Below are 19,108 nucleotides of genomic sequence, written 5' to 3' on the forward strand. Positions count from 1 at the left end.
AGAGCAGTCTTTAATAAGTATGGAGTATTAAAAATAAAAAGAACATTCTAAAAAAACAATAATAATCATTAGTGTTTCATTTGCGATAAACTTAAAAAATGTCTAAATGGAGTTTTGGTAACATAAAAAACAGAAAGCTCATTATTTTAGTAAGCATCTCATTTAATATGAAATGTTTCCTATTCTTCAGGGACTGTTTAGTCTTTAAGAGAGTTCTGGAGATGTAAAAACCTTCCAAACCACAGTAATTCCATTATACAAATGGCCCGTTATCGTTACGTGGTAAAACACAACATAAATTCGGTGAGAACATGTTATCACTTGAATAGCATTTCTGTTTAAAACTTTTACTTTCATGTTTAAAAACAGAAAAATGGTCATTTTGTTTTTCAGTCTATTTGGGGGGGGGGTAGTTATTTAGCACATGCTCTCTCAAAAAGGTGCCTAAAAGGGTTCATTAAGAAACAGCTCTCATGCTGAAACAGTTTTCACTACTATCTGCATACCTTTTCTTCTCTAAATATATTTGAGAACTGCTATCTTTCCAATAATGGGAATGACAGTGGTCTAAGTTTGAAATTGCCTTTAATAGACTGAGAAAGTTATCACATCTGCTGTTCATGTTATAAAGTCCTAATAACACATTCTTTTACCTTTTCTCCCTTGGAGCCAGGGTCACCTTTGAGACCAGGTAAACCAGGAGGTCCCTGAACAAAAAGAAAATAAATAAATATATTGAGAATAAGCATTATGGTTTGAAAGCGAAATGTTCCCAGAAGACCATGTGTTTGATTGTTTCCATTTGATGCTGATCTTCTGGAAAGCTGTAGAACTCTGGGCTCTAAGCCTAATGGCTACACAGATTGGTATGGTGTGGTAGGAATGCTGGAGATAGTCCAGAGAGGACCTCCTCTCTGCTTCCTGTCCAGCCTTCTTTGTATGAGCACACAGCCTCAAGTTCCTGCATCAGGGAGAGTAGCTGGTCTCAGTTACTATGTCTTCCCTGCCATGCACTTCAGAGTCAAAATAAAGCCTTCTCTCTCCAAGTTGCTTTTGGCAATTTCTTGTTCTGTTGTCAAGAAAAGTACCCAACACAAGGGCTATGGACTAAAAAAGTCACACTCTGAGTTACTTACAACATTCTAAATATTATCCTTATACCCATCTTTCAACAAAGAAGCCTCTTTTCTTTTCAGCAAACAGAGAGCATCACACACACACAATTATGACGAGAAAGAATGCAGAGATCAACATATCAGCGAGTACCCATTCCCAATGCATATATCTGCATCACAGCTCCTAAATCTATAGCTCAGGAACATTATGAAAGAGATTGCTGAAAAATTGTAAGAGCCAGAATATCAGGAGAGCGTCTGTGACACACTTTCTCCTAGAAATAGCTGTATAAGTAAGATTGGAACAGTGCCAGTATAAATGGTCATGAAAACACTGAATGAGATATTTTGTCGAATGCACCCTCAGACAAACAACGAGGGGCAAAAATGACTGCCGAAAGAAAGAAAATTGCACTGTCCTAGGAACAAGCCCCTTTATTGGTTGTACAATACAGAATGATCAGCTTTGAAACTGTAAAACTCTAACAACAATAATGGACTCAGTAGGTTAAGTGTGTGTGTATGTATGTATGTGTATATGAATGTATATTTGTACATATACATGTACACGTATCTGTTGAATAACAATAATACAGTAAAAGAAGCTGTTAACTCAAGAGTGGAGGAAACGTGCAGAGTTGTTGGGAGGGCTTGGTCAGAGGAAATGGAGGGAAAATAATATAACCACTTCAGTCAAAAACGTATTTTTAAAAGACATAGGTTTAATTAGTGTGATAGACTTAAATTATGTATAATATTCTTAGTGTATCTATAAAATATATTATCTTTTATAGCATTTTGTATGAAGAGAATGTACTTCAACTACGAACTTCTTTAAATAAAATAAAACTCTAAGAATTCTATCATTATCATTGTCTACTTAAGATTTTTAATAAATTATGAGTGCTGGAGGCAAAAGATCATTTGTTTGTATGTGACTCATCTGCTTAGTTCCGAAGTAATTTAGATAGGTCACTGCTGCACTTCAGAAGTCAAGTATGAAGTAACAAAAAAAGTTATTCATAAACCTCATTAATTTGAAATAATTGATATATTATTATTATTATTTTATATAAGGAATCATACACTATAGTGCCATGCTTGATTGGTTCATTTTTGTTAACCTGATAACACACTTTCTTTATTCTTTTAATAATTTAATTTTATTTATATATATTTATTTATTATAGTTTATTCACTTTGTATCCTGCTGCAGCTTCCTCCCTTGTCTCCTCCCAGGCCCACTCAACCTCCCTCTTCTCCCCCTATGCCCTTTCCCTAGTTCCCTGATAGAGGAGGTCCTCCTCCTCTTCTATCTGACCCTAGCTTATCAGATCTTATCAAAGCTGGCTGAATCATTTTCCTCTGTGGCCCCACAAGGCTGTACCCCCAAGGGGATGTGATCAGAGAGGCTGCCACTGAAGTCATGTCAGAGACAGTCCCTGTACCCCTTTCTAGCGAGCTCAATTGGAAACTGAGCAGCCTATGGGTTTCATTTGAACAGGGGTTCTAGGTCCTCTCCATGCATGGTCCTTAGTTGGAGTACTGGTCTCTGCATCCCCCCTCCGGGCCCAGGTATTTTGGCTCAGTTGTTCTCCTTGTGGAGTTCCTGTGTCTCCAGGTCTTTCTGCCTCCCTCTTCTTTCATAAGGATTCCAGCATCCTACCCAAAGTTTGGCTATGAGTCTCAATATTTCTTCAATACCCTGATGGGTAGAGTCTTTCAGAGGTCCTCTTTGAAAGGCTCCTATCCTGTTCCTTCTTCTCTCCTGTTTCAGATGCAGATCCTGTTTGCCCTTCTGAATGATGATTAAGCATCTTCCCTACGGTCCTTCTTGTAGCCTAGCTTCTTTAGAGCTATAGATTTTAATATGTTTATCCTATATTATAGGACTAATATCCACTTATAAGTGAGTATATACAGTGTGTGTCTTTCTGCTTCTGGGTTACCTCACTCAGGATGACCTTTTCTAGTTCCCACCATTTGCTTGAAAATTTTATGATTTCCTTGTTTTTAATCACTGAGTAGTATTCTATTGTGTAAATGTACCACATTTTTTTGTATCCATTCCTCCATTCAGGAACATCTAGGTTGTTTCCTGATTCTGACTGTTCCGAATAGAGCTGCTATGAACATAGTTGCACAAATGTCCTTATCGAATGGTAGAGCATCTTTTGGGTATACACATAGGAATAGTATAGCTGGATCTTGTGGTAGCATTATTCCAAATTACTGAGGAAACACCAGAGTGATTTCCAAAGTGGTTGTACAAGTTTACATTCCCACCAGCAATGGAGGAGTGTTCCCCTTTCTCCACATCTCCACCAGTATGCTTCATCCCTTGAGTTTTTCATCTTTGCCATTCTGATAGGTGTGAGGTGAAATCTCAGGATTATTTTGATTTGTGTTTCCCTGATGACTAAGGACTTTGAGCACTTCTTTTAGTGTTTCCCTGCCATTCAATATTCCTCTGTCGAGAATTCTGTTTAGTTCTGTACCCTCATTTTTAACTGGATTACTTGGTTTGTTGGTGTTTAGTTTCTTCAGTTCTTTATATATTCTTAATATTAGCCCTCTGTCAGATGTAGGTTAGGTGAAGATCCTTTCCCAATCTGTAGGCTGTCATTTCGTTCTGATGACAGTGTTCTTTCCTTTACAGAAGTTTTTACTTTCATGAAGACTCCTTTGTTAACTGTTGATCTTAGAGCCTGTGCTGTTGGTGTTCTGTTCAGGACGTTGTCTCCTGTGCCAATGAGGTCAAGGATCTTCCCCACTTTTTCTTAGTGTGTCTGGTTTTACATTGAATTCTTTGATCCACTTGTACTTTAAGTTTGTGCAGAATGATAAATATGGATCTATTTTCATTTTTCTACATGTGGACATCCAGTTAGACCAGCACCATTTGTTGAAGATACTGTCTTTTTTCCATTGTATGATTTTGGCTTCTTTGTCAAAATTGTTTCCATAGTTGTATGGGCTTTTTTCTGGGTCTTCGATTTGATTCCATTGGTCTCCTAGTTTTTCACTTGCTTGGTTGGAGTTACATCAAGGTACTTTATCTTATTTGTGGCTTTTTTGAAGGGTGTTGTTTCTCTAATTTATTTCTCAGCCTGCTTGTCTTTTGTATACAGGAGGGTTACTGATTTTTTTTTCTTTTTAGTTAATTTTTTATCCAGGCACTTTGCTGAACATGTTTTTCTGCTGAAGGTGTTCTCTGGTAGAAATTTGGGGGTCACCCTTTTACACTGTCATATCATATGAGAATATTGTTACTTTGAGTTCTTCCTTTCCTATTTGTATCCCTTTGATCTACTTTAGTTGTCTTATTGCTCTAGCTAAGACTTCAAGAACTATGTTGAAGAGATAAGGAGAGAGTGGGCAGCCTTGCCTTATCCCTGAAAGTAATTAAATTATTTGAGCTCCAAAACTAGTAATGACTCTATGAAACTAAGAAAGTATATACTTCATTCATAGCAACATACGTCATGAGTCATCATTATTACCTCATCCACAGTTTGGTATGACTAACTTTTCTTTTCTATGACCTAGGGAGACTTTGATTCTTTACTGTGAAAGAAAGTTTTATAGGTTAGTATATAATTTTGATAAATTATATATATATATATATGTGTGTGTGTGTGTGTGTGTGTGTGTGTGTGTGTGCGTGTGTGTGTGTGTGTAACTGATTCAAATACTGTCATATAGTATGAAAAACCTGTGTTGAAAGCATTGTATATCTATCTCAGACTGAGTTATGAGCAAATTAAGTGACCTAATTAAAGAGGGCTTCACTCTTGCTCCTTTGTTGGTGTGGTTATCCCTCCTATCTCTGGAGAAAATAGTGAAAATGAGCAGATCATTCATTTCCATTTCTATTTCTAAATCCACAATTTCTGTATGCATTCTTCTGTTGAGGGACATCAGGGTTTTTTCTCGATTCTGGCTATTATGAATAAAGCTGCTATGAACATAGTTAAGAAAATGTCATTATATGGTTGAGTATCTTTCAGGTCCATGCCCACAAGTGGTATAACTGGGTCTTGATGTAGTACTATTCCCAATTTTCTGAGAAAGCACCAGATTGATTTTCAAAGTGATTGTGCAAGTTTACACTCCCACCAGCAATGGAGTAGTATTCCCTTCTCCACATCTTATCCAGCATGTGTTGTCACTTGAGTTTTTTGATCTTAGGCATTCTGATGTGTGTGAGATGGAATCTCAAGGGTCCTTTTGTTTTCCATGTTCCTGATGACTAAGGATACTGAGCATTTTTAAAAGTATTTTTCCACCATTCTAACTTCTCAGGATTAAGAAGTATACTACGTATTATTTGAGTGTCAAATCTATTTTTCAAGATTTTTTCCCATATAAACACTACATATGGAAGAGTTTAAAAGTAAGGAACTTACTATCTCACCTTCTTTCATAAGATTCCCTGCACTCTTCCCAAAGTTTGCTTAAGAGTCTCAGCATCTGCTTTGATACACTGCTGGTTAGTCTTTCAGAGGCCCTCTGTGGTAGGCTCCTGTCCTGTTTCCGGAGGAGCTCACAAGGAGAGCAACAGAACCAAAACCCTGGGCATAGGGGTCTTTTCTGAAACTGATACTCCAACCAAGGACCATTCATGGAAATAACCTAGAACCCCTGCTCAGATGTATTCCATGGCAGCTCACTCTCCAAGTGACTTCCCTATTAAGGGGAACAGGGACTGTCTCTGACATAAACTCAGTGACTGGCCCTTTGATCACTTCCCCTGGGGGAGCAGCAGCCTTGCCAAGCCACAGAGCAAGACAATAGAACCAGTCCTGATAAGACCTGATAGCCTAGGGTAAGATGGATGGGGAGGAGGACCTCCCCTAGCAGTGGACTTGGAGACGGGCATGGGTGGAGATGAGGAAAGAAGGGTGTAAATTGGGAGGGAATGAGGGAGAGGGCTACAGCTGGGATATAAAGTGAATAAACTGTAATTAATATAAAAATAAAAATTTAAAAATATATGCAAACAAAAGGTAAAGTACATTATTTTCCTAAGTTAATAAGATCCTAAAATATCACAAACCATGCTGGCGATGATGCTATTAATCCAAATCAGTCTTATGTTTTGTTGACTGAAAACACAAATTAGTAATGTCATGACAGTGAAGACAATCATAATATCCCTGGTTTTGTATGGAATATATTAAAATCATCAACTCTGCATATGAAAATATAGTTTCAAGTATCATGCTTGCTATTTTCTCTTCAGCATATTGTAAATGGAAATCCTTAGTGAAATACATAATTCATAAGTAATAAAGAAAAATGTAAGCAGGAATCATACATTCATAAGTGTTCAAAATATGAAAGCAAACACACTTCCTTTCACTATTATCCCCTGTTAAATATCTGTGATGATCTGCCATTTAAAACTGTACAGCATGGGTTAAAAAAAAACAAAACTGCTGAATATTTTTTAAAAAGCAGACAGCTTAATATTAAATCCATTTAATCACTATAGAATATCACACTTTACATCCCTGTTAATTGTAACAGGGCTTTGTAGAAAATTAAAAAAAAAAATTTAAACTATAACTTAGTAACCCATCTCAGCTTTTGTTTATGTTTGTAAAAGTCTCTGATATTGATACTGTGGCTAGAGATATTTTTTTAAAATTTAAAAATAAAAGTAGAAGGAAACTATCACAGAACGTGCAAATTATAAAGGGAGAATTGTCATACCTAAAGGACCTCATGCTTTGTGTTTAATAATTTGGATAATCTAGTGTGTATACCTTTGTGCTCTTAGGAGTAGTGATGGTATCTGTCTGACTGGACCTAACAGCATCTGTTATGGTAAGAAGGCTTAGACAAAAAAAAAAAAAAAAAATTGCACCAACCTTTAACAAAAAGAATTATGAATTATTTACTATCCATCTCTGTGACTATATTTAAATAAAAAATAATATATAATAAAAATTGATGCTGTCAAATATTTATCATTTTCTGAAAAGGAAGTACTCGTTACATTAAAATTGAGAAAATACTGAGTAATTTTTCAGAATCGCTGAAATGACTAGGTGCTTAAAATAAAAAATGGAACAAAAAGTTTAAAACTACTACAACATTAATTATGCTTACAAATATTACATACATGCCTTATATATTTTAAAAAAAATTATTTTTATTTATTACAATTTTTCCTTTGTATCCTGGCTGTAGCCCCATCCCTTGTCTTCTCCAGTCCCACCCTCCCTCCCTCTTCTCCTCCTATGCCCCTCTCCTAATCCACCACCGGTAGAGAAGGTCCTCCTTCCCTTCTATCTGACTCTAGCCTATCAGGTCTCATCAGGATTGGCTAAATGCATGCTTTTTAAATTATTCAACAATGTTAATTGTGATCTTGTAGTTGACATCCAGATTTATTCAGCATTCTTTATCATCTGAGGCATGCCGATTAAAGCGCATTGATTACTCAAGAAATGAGTAGTTCTCACAAAACATAGCATCACTGTCTTTTTCAGTTGTTTTGTTAGATTCATATGTGCTACACACTGTTGAGTAATTCTGTGTGTGTGTGTATGTGCATGTCTGTGTGTGTCTGTGTGATGTGCATAATATCTATCTATTTATATATATATAATATTCAGATGATTAAGTTACTTATCACAAAAATATACTTTTATAGCTAAGCATGATGGGTCATCTATGAAATCCAGTCCTCAGGGTCTGAGGCAAGATCTCAGATCAAAGCTAGCCTGAGCTACATAGTAAAATCAGGGCCAATCTGGATTATATTAAAAGACTACCCATTTCAAAATAAACTTTAAAAACAAACATTTTTGGAAAACAAAATGGGAATGCTTTGATAAGCACTGTGGTCAAACATCTCTGTGTAGGAAGTCATAGGCAACTTCAAAAAGCAGTAAAAAAAAAAAAATCTTGTATAGAATGAGTTGCAGACATCTACCAGAATAGTTTCAGATGTGAGTGTGAATGTATTTATAAATAAGAGGAAATATATTATGAATAGAGAAGTATTCTTACAAATTTCAAGCGGATTATTTTTTTAAGTCCAAAGAAAATATGTCTTATTGTTCAAGTATTTTTGTCTCTCCTCCCACATTTATCTTCACTTAAGCTTCCTTCCTTTCTTAGAAATTGGATCATACTTCTAAATCAGGAAAGCAAACACACAGGTGAGCTGGGAATGACACCCTCTGCATGCCTCTGAAACAGGGCTCTCACTGAGTTAAGTTCTAGCTGCTCTAAGTACAATCCCATTTGCCTTGTCAGCAATTTCTACCAGAGTATTGGTTAGACACATAAATGGATTTAGGTATCACATAGTTACACTGATTATTTAGAGAAATATTTATAATTTTTTTTCTTGAATTTGGCAATTCTTTATTCAGTGGCACTGGTATTCATCAGTTGTGTGAGCACCTTATAAAGGACTCATTTAATATACATAAGAACCTATTAGGAAGAAGATATTGCAATTATCGTTAATTAAACTTAATATCGCTTTTTTTGAAGAAAGACAAAAATGATTGATATAATAAAAGTGGATAGCCAAGAAGGAAATCTAAAGTTTACATGCGGGTTCTTTTTATTTTAATTTTATTTATTACAATTCATTTACTTTGCATCCCCTCTGCAGGCCCCTCCCTCATCTCCTCCCAATCCCACCCACCCTCCCTCTTCTTGTATGCCCCTCCCCTAGTTCCCCAGGGGGAGGTGCTCAAAGAGCCCGCCATTGACACAGCACCTGTACATAGCACCTTAGTAGGGAGCTCACATGCTCTCACTATTCTCTCTTTAAAAATAGAGTTGGCAAGGGATCTGATGTCATCTCACAAGCACATGGAATGGGCAATTTCTTTAAACAATGTTATTGGGTTGAAAGTAGGTGAATTTAACGTCTATCCATAAAATACCTCTCACTCTGACTAAAACATGCTACTTTTAAAATAAATCTTTCTTGGCTGAGTAGGAAAGCTCATTATATTTTATTTGGCAGATGCCTTCTCTACCTCTACTCATTTTCTGAGGACTAAGTAGAGTTTTCCAGATATCAGATTCATTGAAAAAGCTATTAATAATATATTTACATAATAATATTCCCCAGTGAAATTAGTCAGGGAATGAGAAGGCCCATGTTGGGCCCTCCTGATGCTTACCATTGCAATTTTCCGAAAATGATTTGAATTGTTCAGTCGTCTTATATTGTAAACTCACATTTACTTAAGCATTAGAAATACAAATTTTGCAGAATTTAATCAGCTGGTGTGTCTGATGGTTTTATTTTTAACATTAGCTAAGGGAAATCTCTACTTTAGCTAAGTAGATGAAGGTGCTTCTACTTCATCTCCTGAAAGGTCAGAATGCTTATTGGAAAAATCTAACATAACAAGAAAAAAAAAGGATCCTGGTAAATTTTAGGGTGATATTTAGGGAAAGCATTTCGTTACCAGACTCTGAATCTTCAGTTAGGAGTTTACTGAATCAAAGGGGAGTATATCCTAAATAGTCATGCAGATCTGGAAGTGGCCCAGTGTCACCCAGGGCTCAATTTCTACGATAATGGGATTATGTATAGAGTAGATATCTACTAATCTTCTGCTTCAAGTCAATTAAGGATCTGACAACATTTATCCAGTTTCAACATTTATCCTGAAGTTAGAGGCAATCCAACTTCTCAAGTGCAAGTTTCAGATGATTCTAACACTCATGAAGTGTTATAGTGACTATGTTAGAACTTGGGGCTTCCTTTAATGAAAGGAATAGCCAAATAAGTCCTGTATAATTAGAACTGTGATTCAATTTTTGATGTTTTCTGAATATGTCTGTATCCTAAGTAAAACTGGAAGGCTCTAGCAGACTGCAGCATAGCAAGTTCAGGCCCAAACATGGCAAATAAGGAGCCTGGAAGTTTTGCAGTTAAACAGCAACAGATCAAGTAATCCAATTAAAAGATGAGGTACAGAGTTAAATAGAGAATTCTCAACAGAGGAATATCGAATGGCAGAGAAACACTGAAAGAAATGCTCAACATCCTTAATCCTTAGGGACATGCAAATCAGAAAGACTCTGAGATTTCAGCTTACACCCATCAAAATAGCTAAGATAAAAAAACTCAACTGACAACACATGCTGGAGAGGTTGTGGAGAAAAGGGAAGCTGGTGGGAATGTAAACGTGGGTACAACCATTTTGGAAATCAATCTGGCGCTTTCTCAGACAATTAGGAATAATGCTACTTCAAGATCCAGCAATACCACTCCAAGCCATATATCCAAAAGATACTCAAGTATACAACAAGAGCATTTGCTCAACCATGTTCGTAGCAGCTTCATTTGTAATAGCCAGAATCTGAAAACAACCCAGATGTCACTCAACTGAGGAATGGATACAGAAATGGTGGTACATTTACACAATGGAATACTTCTTAGCAATTAAAAACAAGGAAACCATGAAATTTGCAGACAAATGGTGGGATCTAGACAAGATCATCCTGAGTGAGGTATCCCAGAAGCAGAAAGACACACACGGTTTATACTCACTTATAAGTGGATATTAGACATATAAAAATATAGGATAAATATACTAAAATCTGTACACCGAAATAAGCTAAGCAAGGAGGAGGACCCTGGGTAAGATTATCAATCCTCACTGAGAATGGCAAACAGGATAGACATTGGAAGCGGGAGAAAACAGGAACAGGACAGGAGCCTACCAAAGAGGGCCTCTGAAATACTGTACTCAGCAAGGTATCAAAGCAGATGCTGAGACTCGTAGCCAAACTGTGGTCAATGTGCAGGGAATCTAATGAAAGAAGGGGGAGATGAAAGTCCTGGAGAGGACAGGTGCTCCACAAGGAGAGCAACAGAACCAAAAATCTGAGCACAGGTATCTTTTCTGAGACTGATACTCCAACCAAGGACCATGCATGGAGACAACCTAGAACCCTTGCACAGATTTAGCTTCTGAAAACTCAACTCCAAATGGGTTCTCAAGAAAGGTGAACAGGGGCAGCCTCTGAAATGAACCCAGTGCCTGGCTCTTTGATCACCCCCTCTCTAAAGGGAAGCAGCATTAAGAGGCTACAGAGGAAGACAATGCAGCCAGTCTTGATGAGACTTGATAGTCCAGGGTCATATGGAAGCGGGGGAGGACCTCCCCTATCAGTGGACTGGAGGAGGGACATGGGAGGAGAAGAGGAAGCGAGGGCAGGATTGGGAGTGAATGAAGGAAGGAGCTACAGATGGGATACAAAATAAATAAATTATAAATAAATACATACATACATAAAATTTTAAAATGTAAAAAAAAATAGACATCTTTTCCTAATACAGGTTATCTTCTCTTTCTTGTATAAACTGTCATTTACCTATAGGGCAGTCTGTATCCTCTTTATCCACAGGTACCCCTTCACTATCTCTCTTCCCTCTTTTCTCTTTTTTCCTTGTCCTCTCTCTCCTGTCTTTGTCTCCTATTTCTGCCCTTGTCCCTCTGGAGCAAATAAATCTCTCTGTCCTGAGAACTTGGAGTTGGTATGTACTGGGCCATCATTCCTTTCAAAAATTACGTTTAGGATAAGAGGAGCATGAACAAAGTTCAAATTACTCTAAGAAAGGATTTAGTTAATCAAAGTAAACTGTATCATACTCCTTCAATGCAATGAGTTATGTTTACTTTTCTTAATTTATCCCTTAGATATAGCAATGAAAGTCAGTGTTTATAAACCTCTATCAATTGAATCAATTTTTAAAGCCCAGTGATCTGGCAAACAATGATTTTAAAGGACATATTTTCAATGTCACTTCATGCCTATATTTTAGCAAGAGCAACTTTGGACCCTTAGATGTTGGCCAAGCCAGAGCTTTGTTGCATTAATCAAGCATGCTGTTTGTATGTGGAGCTCACACTAGTTTCCAACTTCAACATAAAAGCAACCACACACTTTTTTAGGAGCCAGGATAATGTCTTTTTAATCTCACAAACAGAACCATCTATTTGTGTGCCAACTTCACGTGCCAAGATTTTTCTTTAAACAAAAGACCAGGAAACAAAGTCTGATCACATGCACGTTGGATAACTGTCTGCCCTGAGAAAATGACAAGCCTCACCCTTAACAGCATTTTATTCTGAGTGGAAAATGTGTTTTTCATCTAAAGTGCATGAAAAGGGAATATTATCTGGACCAAGTAGTGCATTGAGGGAGTATGAAACAGTTTACTTTGATTAACTAAATCCTTTCTTAGAGTAATTTGAACTTTACATATTCTCATCAGGATTATTTTTCTCTTTGAATGTGTAATAGTCTTGCTTGAAAAGTAGGAAACACTTTATAGAGATAAGCACTCACAAATTCTATCTTACAAATAATTTTATCTTTGGAAACTCTCTATAAATTAAGAAAAAGTTACTCACCAGAGGACCAGGGGGTCCATCTTGGCCAGCAGCACCAGGAAGACCTTGCTCTCCCTACATTAAAGAAAATGAAACTTTGTTTGTTAAACAAGATAATATCTATTACTTTTAAGTGTTAGACATGCACAAAGGAAAAAAATATTCTCTGTAAATTGTACAGCCTGAGAACATGCAAATACTGTGTTTTTAAATTCTCTGCGACTGTGTATTTCTATATACTCATGTATACATATCCACATGTTTATATGTACCCATGCACATGTGGTACATAATGCAGAGGTATGTGTCTGAAACCTTTTATCATCGTCACATTAAAACTTAGTATTTTTTCTGCTTTAAAAAATTAAAGCTTTGCCACAAATTTTTATAATAAATGACATAAATATTTTAAGTGTATTATTAATTAAATTAAGCTACTCAATAACTTTATTAGAAATACTGGACTCCCACAGAACCTAAGTTACGAAGCAACAGCTTGACAAGCATATTAATTCGTACATTTAAGTTTTTAAAGTTATTTAATAGCAGTACTTCTTAGCAGAGATGCTCACCACAGGACCAGGGATGCCTCGAAGACCTTCTGGACCAGGCTTTCCAGAAGGACCCTGAGGTCCGACAGGGCCAGTTTTCCCAGGAGGTCCTTCAGCCCCAGCTTCTCCCTGTTTGAAAATTAAACATACCATTAATAGTGATAAAGCTTAGGTCCAGCTCATTCATGGCCCTTGGTTGATGCTTCAGTATCAGCAAGACCCTCTGGGCCCTGGTTAGTTGGCTTGGTTGGTCTTGTGGAGCTCCTGTCACTTCAAGGTCCTTTTCTCTTTCCTCCCACTTGTCCACAAGAAAAGTGTTTTGAGGTATCTGTTTTGAGACACTGCTAGGGAGAGTCTTTGAGAGGATAACTCTGTCAGTTTCCTGTCTGCAAGCTTAGCAGAGTATCTTTCATAGTGTCAGGGACTGGCACTCTCCTACAGGATAAGCCTCCTACAAAGATGTAACAGATGGGCAGCTTAGGTTTCATGTTGTTCCTCTAGTAAGGGAAGTGGGAACTTCATGGGTCAAGGACTCACTTGCCTGCTTTTTGATCACTTCCCCTTGGCGGGACTACCTTACCATGGCACAAGGGGAGCGGACATACTCAATCCTGATGCAAATTGGTGAGCTGGGGTGGATGGAAAGGGGAGCTCCCTTTTCCTCAGGAATAGGCAAGGAGAAAGGGAGAAGGGAGGGAGGAAGGGAGTGTGAGGGGAGGAGGTATGGGGCTACAACCAAGATGAAGTGAATGAAAAAATAAACAAATTAATAATAATAAACTAATAGTAATAATGATAAAGCCCATATTATATTTTAATGTGTTGAAATAGATGACTTTTGATGCAAACGTGAAATTGCCAAACACATCACTTCCACATGTTTTTACCTTAGCACCTTTTTCGCCTTGCCTTCCTTCTGCACCCGAAGCCCCAGGAGGACCCTGTAAATTAAAAATTGTATTTAGATATGTACTACCTTAAAAGCAACACTTTAGGAAATATATGCAAACTTGAGAACTGTTGCTGGACTCCTAAAATGTAGCTTTTATTACTTTTTTTGTATAAAACACAACACAGATATTTAACAATAATTTTCTTTCAAAAACTCCCTTTTCGATAATTTAAGATAAATCACCAACTAAGTAAGTTCAACATCATTAAATAAGATCAATATGGAAACTAAAAAGGCATCTCTTTGTAATTAAATTTTTATTTTTTATATTAAGTACAGTTTATTCACTTTGTATTCCAGCTATAGCCTGCTGACTTCTCCTCTCCCAATCCCACCCTACCTCCCTCATCTCCACCTATGCCCCTCTCCAAGTCCACGTGCTGATGAAGAACTGGCCATAGTGGTGAATGATTTAAAATTCAGCACACAGGACAGGGAGAAGAGACAGATGAACTGCTGTGAGCTTGAGGCCAGCCTGGCCTATATAATGAGTTCCAGGCTCTCCAGAGCGACACAATGAAACCAAGTCTCAAAAAGGGGCAGAAAAATAAAACTTACTGTGGGTGTAAATGCTAGAGATTATTTGTTATTTTTAATTACTCGGAATTCCTTGAATACATCAAACATTATTTGTATCTTTATCTTTAGGAATGTTTTGGGAGTGGCTCACTGTAAGAACATTTAATTCCTCGTGCATTCTAGGATCATGCACCAGCTAAAGAAAAATAACATTTACAATCATGAAGGTCAACAGTCAGAGGAGTTTCATTCTTGTGAAAAGACTAACGTCATGAATGTATAAGATTAAAAATAATGTCATTATTAAAACTGTTGGATTAGACACGAAAAAAAGACTATACTCAAAATGTCATAGATAAGAATATGTAAAGAAAGATTGAATAAGGAACTAATAATCTCTAATAATTTTTTAAAAATTTCCTCCAGTTCTTCTTGTTTCACTCTGTTCAATTTTCTCAAATATCATACTTAAAATTATTGACTGAGATTGGATATTGAGGTTAAACAGAATAGATACAGTTGTGATATTTGGTGAAACATGAAGATAACATTTTTGTTTCAGATCTTATCTCAGTATTTTAATTTTGTTAAATCCTCACCTTTCATGTTATCTCTCCATACTACATTGACCAAACTAAATAATATCATCAAATTCTAGTTCTGGAAAATCATTTTGGACGTGAGAGTCAATGAAGCCATGCTTAGTCTTTCTCCCCCCAATAACGCTGCTATAACTCACTCACTACCTTTACAATTTTGTATATGCAGTAGACATTCAGGTATCTCAAATCAAAAGTAAGATGTGTATACATTCTATGAACTGTTCCTTAAGGAGATGGTAATATGCTGAATCATAATGGTTACTTCAAGTGCATGCCTTAATGTGCTCACATGGTTTAATATCTAATAGGGAGAAGCAGATCCTGAAGAACATGCTACTGTACATCTGTTTATTCAGCAGTTTCTGTATTGAGCACATGTTTTAAATTTTCATACTATTACAGTATTGAACAAGAAACAGTCTTGTTGCACTAGTCAGTGTAATGTGTATTTTAAGATACCTCAATGACAGTTACTCTGAAAACACCAACAGTAAAATTTACTGCAGTAATAGTTCCCTCTTTTCCTCCTGCTCCTTCATTCTCTTTCCCCCTTTCTTTTTTGTTAACATTTTTAAATTATTATAATTTATTACAATTTATTCAATTTGTATCCCAGCTGTAGCCCCCTCCCAATCCTTTCCCCCTCCCTCTCCTCACCTTATGCCCCACCTCTAGTCCACTGATAGGGGAGGTCCTCCTCCCCTTCCATCTGACCCTAGCCTATCAGGTTTCATCAGGACTGGCTGCATGGTCATTGTCTTCCTCTGTGGCCTGACAAGGCTGCCACCCTCCAGCAACACTGAGTTCATGCCAGAGAAAGCTCCTGCTGCCCTTTCTAGGGACAACGTTTGGATACTGAGCCTATGAGCTACATCTGAGCAGGGTTTATGTCCTCTCCATGCATTGTCCTTGGTTAAGATATCTGCATCTGCAGGCCTCCCAGAGCTCAGGTGTTTTTTGTTTGTTTGTTGTTGTTTGTTTGTTTTGTTTTGTTTTGTTCTATTTGGTTTCCTTGTGAAACTCCTGTACCCTCCAGGTATGTCTATCTCCCCCTTCTTTCATAAAATTCCATGCCTTCTATCCAAAGTTTGGCTATGAGTCTGAGCCTCTGCTTCAATACCTTGATCAGTAGAGTCATTCAGCCCTCTGTGATAGGCTCTTGTCCTGTTCCTTGCTTCTCCTGCTTCCAGTGTCTATCTTGCTTGTCCTTCTGAATGGGGATTGAGCATCTTCCCTAGGGTCTTCCTTTTTGTTTAGATTCTTTAGGAGTATAGTTTTTAGTATGCTTATCCTGTATTATAGGGCTAATATACACTTATGAGTGAGCATATACCATATGTGTCTTTCTCTCTTTCTCCCTTTCTGAGGCTCCCCCTTAACTATCCTTACTCATGATCACTACATTATAGTTTGCTCCTACAGGCTATAGGTAATGTAATAAGGAGTCCTTTCCTTAGTATAGACAATTTATGCTGAACTGCCCAACTTGCACAGCTATGAACCAAATAGATTTTGTTCCTTGTAAGTCACCCTGTCTTTATTTTCTGAAATGGCAGCACAGATATTCGAGTCCCATGGGAGAATATGATTTTAGTTATTTCTAATGTTTGCACAGAAGAACCTAGTTAAGTTTATTAACAGTCACTATTATTACATTTTCCTACTTATAAAAAAATATCATAATTTTCTTTCCACTATTAATAGTTTACAGTGTGATCATGTAACTTGTTTATCTTCCACTCAAGTCTCAAATATATAAATATTACTTGTGATCCAATGTGCGCTAACTATGATAAATATAAATGCAAAATAAAATAAAAGCCATAAGGAGCATACAGAAATTTCATACAAAGACAGACATGTAGGTTAATAAAAACATTACACCAAAATATATGATGATGATGTCAGTGTATAGAGGATGTATTTGATCCATTGTGGAGGAAATCTTTCTGGACTATTGAATGCCAGATCTGATTCTTACAGTGTGGGTAGATGAGAGTTTTTCTGTGATAGATACTTTAGTTTTTGATCATTGTTGTGCGAGCACAAAGCCATAGGTTGGATGGACATGACATTCTTCAGAGACTCACAGCTGGCCATTGGCTGATTTGCATGCACAAAGTGAGTGTGCTAGGGTTCAAGTATGTAAAGCTGATCTTGCAAATCAAGGAAGAAGAAAGAAAATCATAGACTGAGAAGGGTACTGACAATTTAAATGTTACCAAAATAAACTGTTGAATTTAATGTGAAATTAGCTATCTCAGTAAATATTTATGTACATATTAAGTGGGAAAATTTCTTAGTTTTACATTAAAAATTGATAGTTGTTCATTAACTAAATACTCCAATTTAGAGTAGCTAAAAGTAAAAGTAAAACAGCACTAATTTGGGATTTTTTTCAGAACATTTAGGCTTATTTTAAATATTTATTTTTATTACTTATTGTGTATGTGTGTATTTCAGAATGTGTACATGACATGTATGTGCAGGTATCCCATCAAAATAAGAAAATCTACTGACACTAGAGTTACAATCAGTTCACAGGTGCTGGATAGGCATTCTGGGAACTGATGTCTTTAGACTTTTAGAAGAGCAGTAGTGCTATGAACTACTGAGTCATTTCCCAAGCCACTCTAATATTATTTTGAACTATATGTTTGTGAGAACATGCATAATCTGCAATGGTTCTCAATTTTAATTGGGACGTGGCTCATGTAATGAAATGTCAATAAGATGTGTAATTTATTTTAACATTACCATATATTACCTATATATATATATATATATATATATATGAACTTTTAAGAGCAATTGTAAAAGAAAATATCTTTATTTGCAATTTGAACTAATATTATTTTATTCCCAATATATCAATCTATATATTTCATAAATATACAATGTGATACATAAGCATATATAGTGTTTATGTATACATAAGCATAAGCATATATAGTGCTTATGTATCATAAATGTGTGTGACATCATGTTATATATCATGTAATATATCATTACAATGAACACACCCAGTTTTTAATTAATTAAACCTTTAACTTGAATGCACAATCTTTCATTTTTGAAATATTAACTATTAAATTAAAACAACTTGTCTTAATTTTTTAGTTTAGTGTTTCCTTTGGCAATGAGCTAAATCAAAAATTCAATTTAATATGTTAATTTTTACATAATAACGTTAAAACTATTTTACTCATTGTTGTAGAACCATATTCATCATATCAAATATCTTCTCATAGGAAACCACCATGAATTAGACTTTTGACAACTGACCAAGAGTCTCATTTGACCCTGATCTGAGAGTCTAGCAGCTCAGAGTCATTTGTAAGCTAATCTGCTGCTCTAATTTTACTGCATCATCAGTGGGAACGGAAGTCACTTGAAAACGTGTGTGTACATGCAGTGGTTACTTTGTATGCATAGCTATGAAGAATTCATTATCTATGTGAGCTGAAGACTTTCTACTGTGTCTGAACCGAGTTCATCCATAAGCCAAATAAACTCAATAACTTGTGCTGGAAATGTGTCTTACAAGTTAAGAGCACATAGACTTACACTTATAGAGTACCAGAGCTGGGTTATAACTACATTATTATATTATATTTAATATATACTTGTATTTAAGAAAAAAATTTAAAGTAGATGGACCCCTGGTTAAACCTTTGTGGGACCATACTTTCCTTATTGTTGTGGCCCTATGGATCCTGGTTATTTTTCCAATGAGAAGGAGTCCTCACAGCCAGCAATTTTAGAGATATTTGAATAAAGGCTTAGGAATTTAAAACTTACTATAAAATGTGTATTAAAATTCCACAGCTAGTTGACATAAGTTGCATGACTTTCCAGCACTTTAACAAAGAATATTTTTTAATCAAACAATAAAAATTCATGACTGAAGGTATGTATGCAACAATGTTAAAACTTAATTTTTCTACTTGTTCAATAACTAAAGGAATGATGTTTCTAA

General features: G+C 36.2%; 1 protein-coding gene across 3 annotated transcripts in view; it reads right to left on the reverse strand.

The window, feature by feature from the left end:
• Col11a1 (collagen type XI alpha 1 chain) overlaps nucleotides 1–19,108 on the reverse strand; it is a 214,391-nt gene that overhangs the window by 13,689 nt on the left and 181,594 nt on the right. For all 3 annotated transcript variants that reach the window (XM_060392852.1, XM_060392851.1, XM_060392850.1), the window contains 4 exons: nucleotides 13,944–13,997; nucleotides 13,078–13,185; nucleotides 12,527–12,580; nucleotides 654–707 (listed from right to left, as the gene is read on the reverse strand). In XM_060392852.1, the coding sequence (XP_060248835.1) occupies nucleotides 654–707; nucleotides 12,527–12,580; nucleotides 13,078–13,185; nucleotides 13,944–13,997 (270 nt within the window). The remainder of the gene's footprint in view (nucleotides 1–653; nucleotides 708–12,526; nucleotides 12,581–13,077; nucleotides 13,186–13,943; nucleotides 13,998–19,108) is intronic.

Source organism: Meriones unguiculatus, chromosome 10, assembly GCF_030254825.1.
Source record: "Meriones unguiculatus strain TT.TT164.6M chromosome 10, Bangor_MerUng_6.1, whole genome shotgun sequence".
NCBI classification, from domain to species: domain Eukaryota; kingdom Metazoa; phylum Chordata; class Mammalia; order Rodentia; family Muridae; genus Meriones; species Meriones unguiculatus.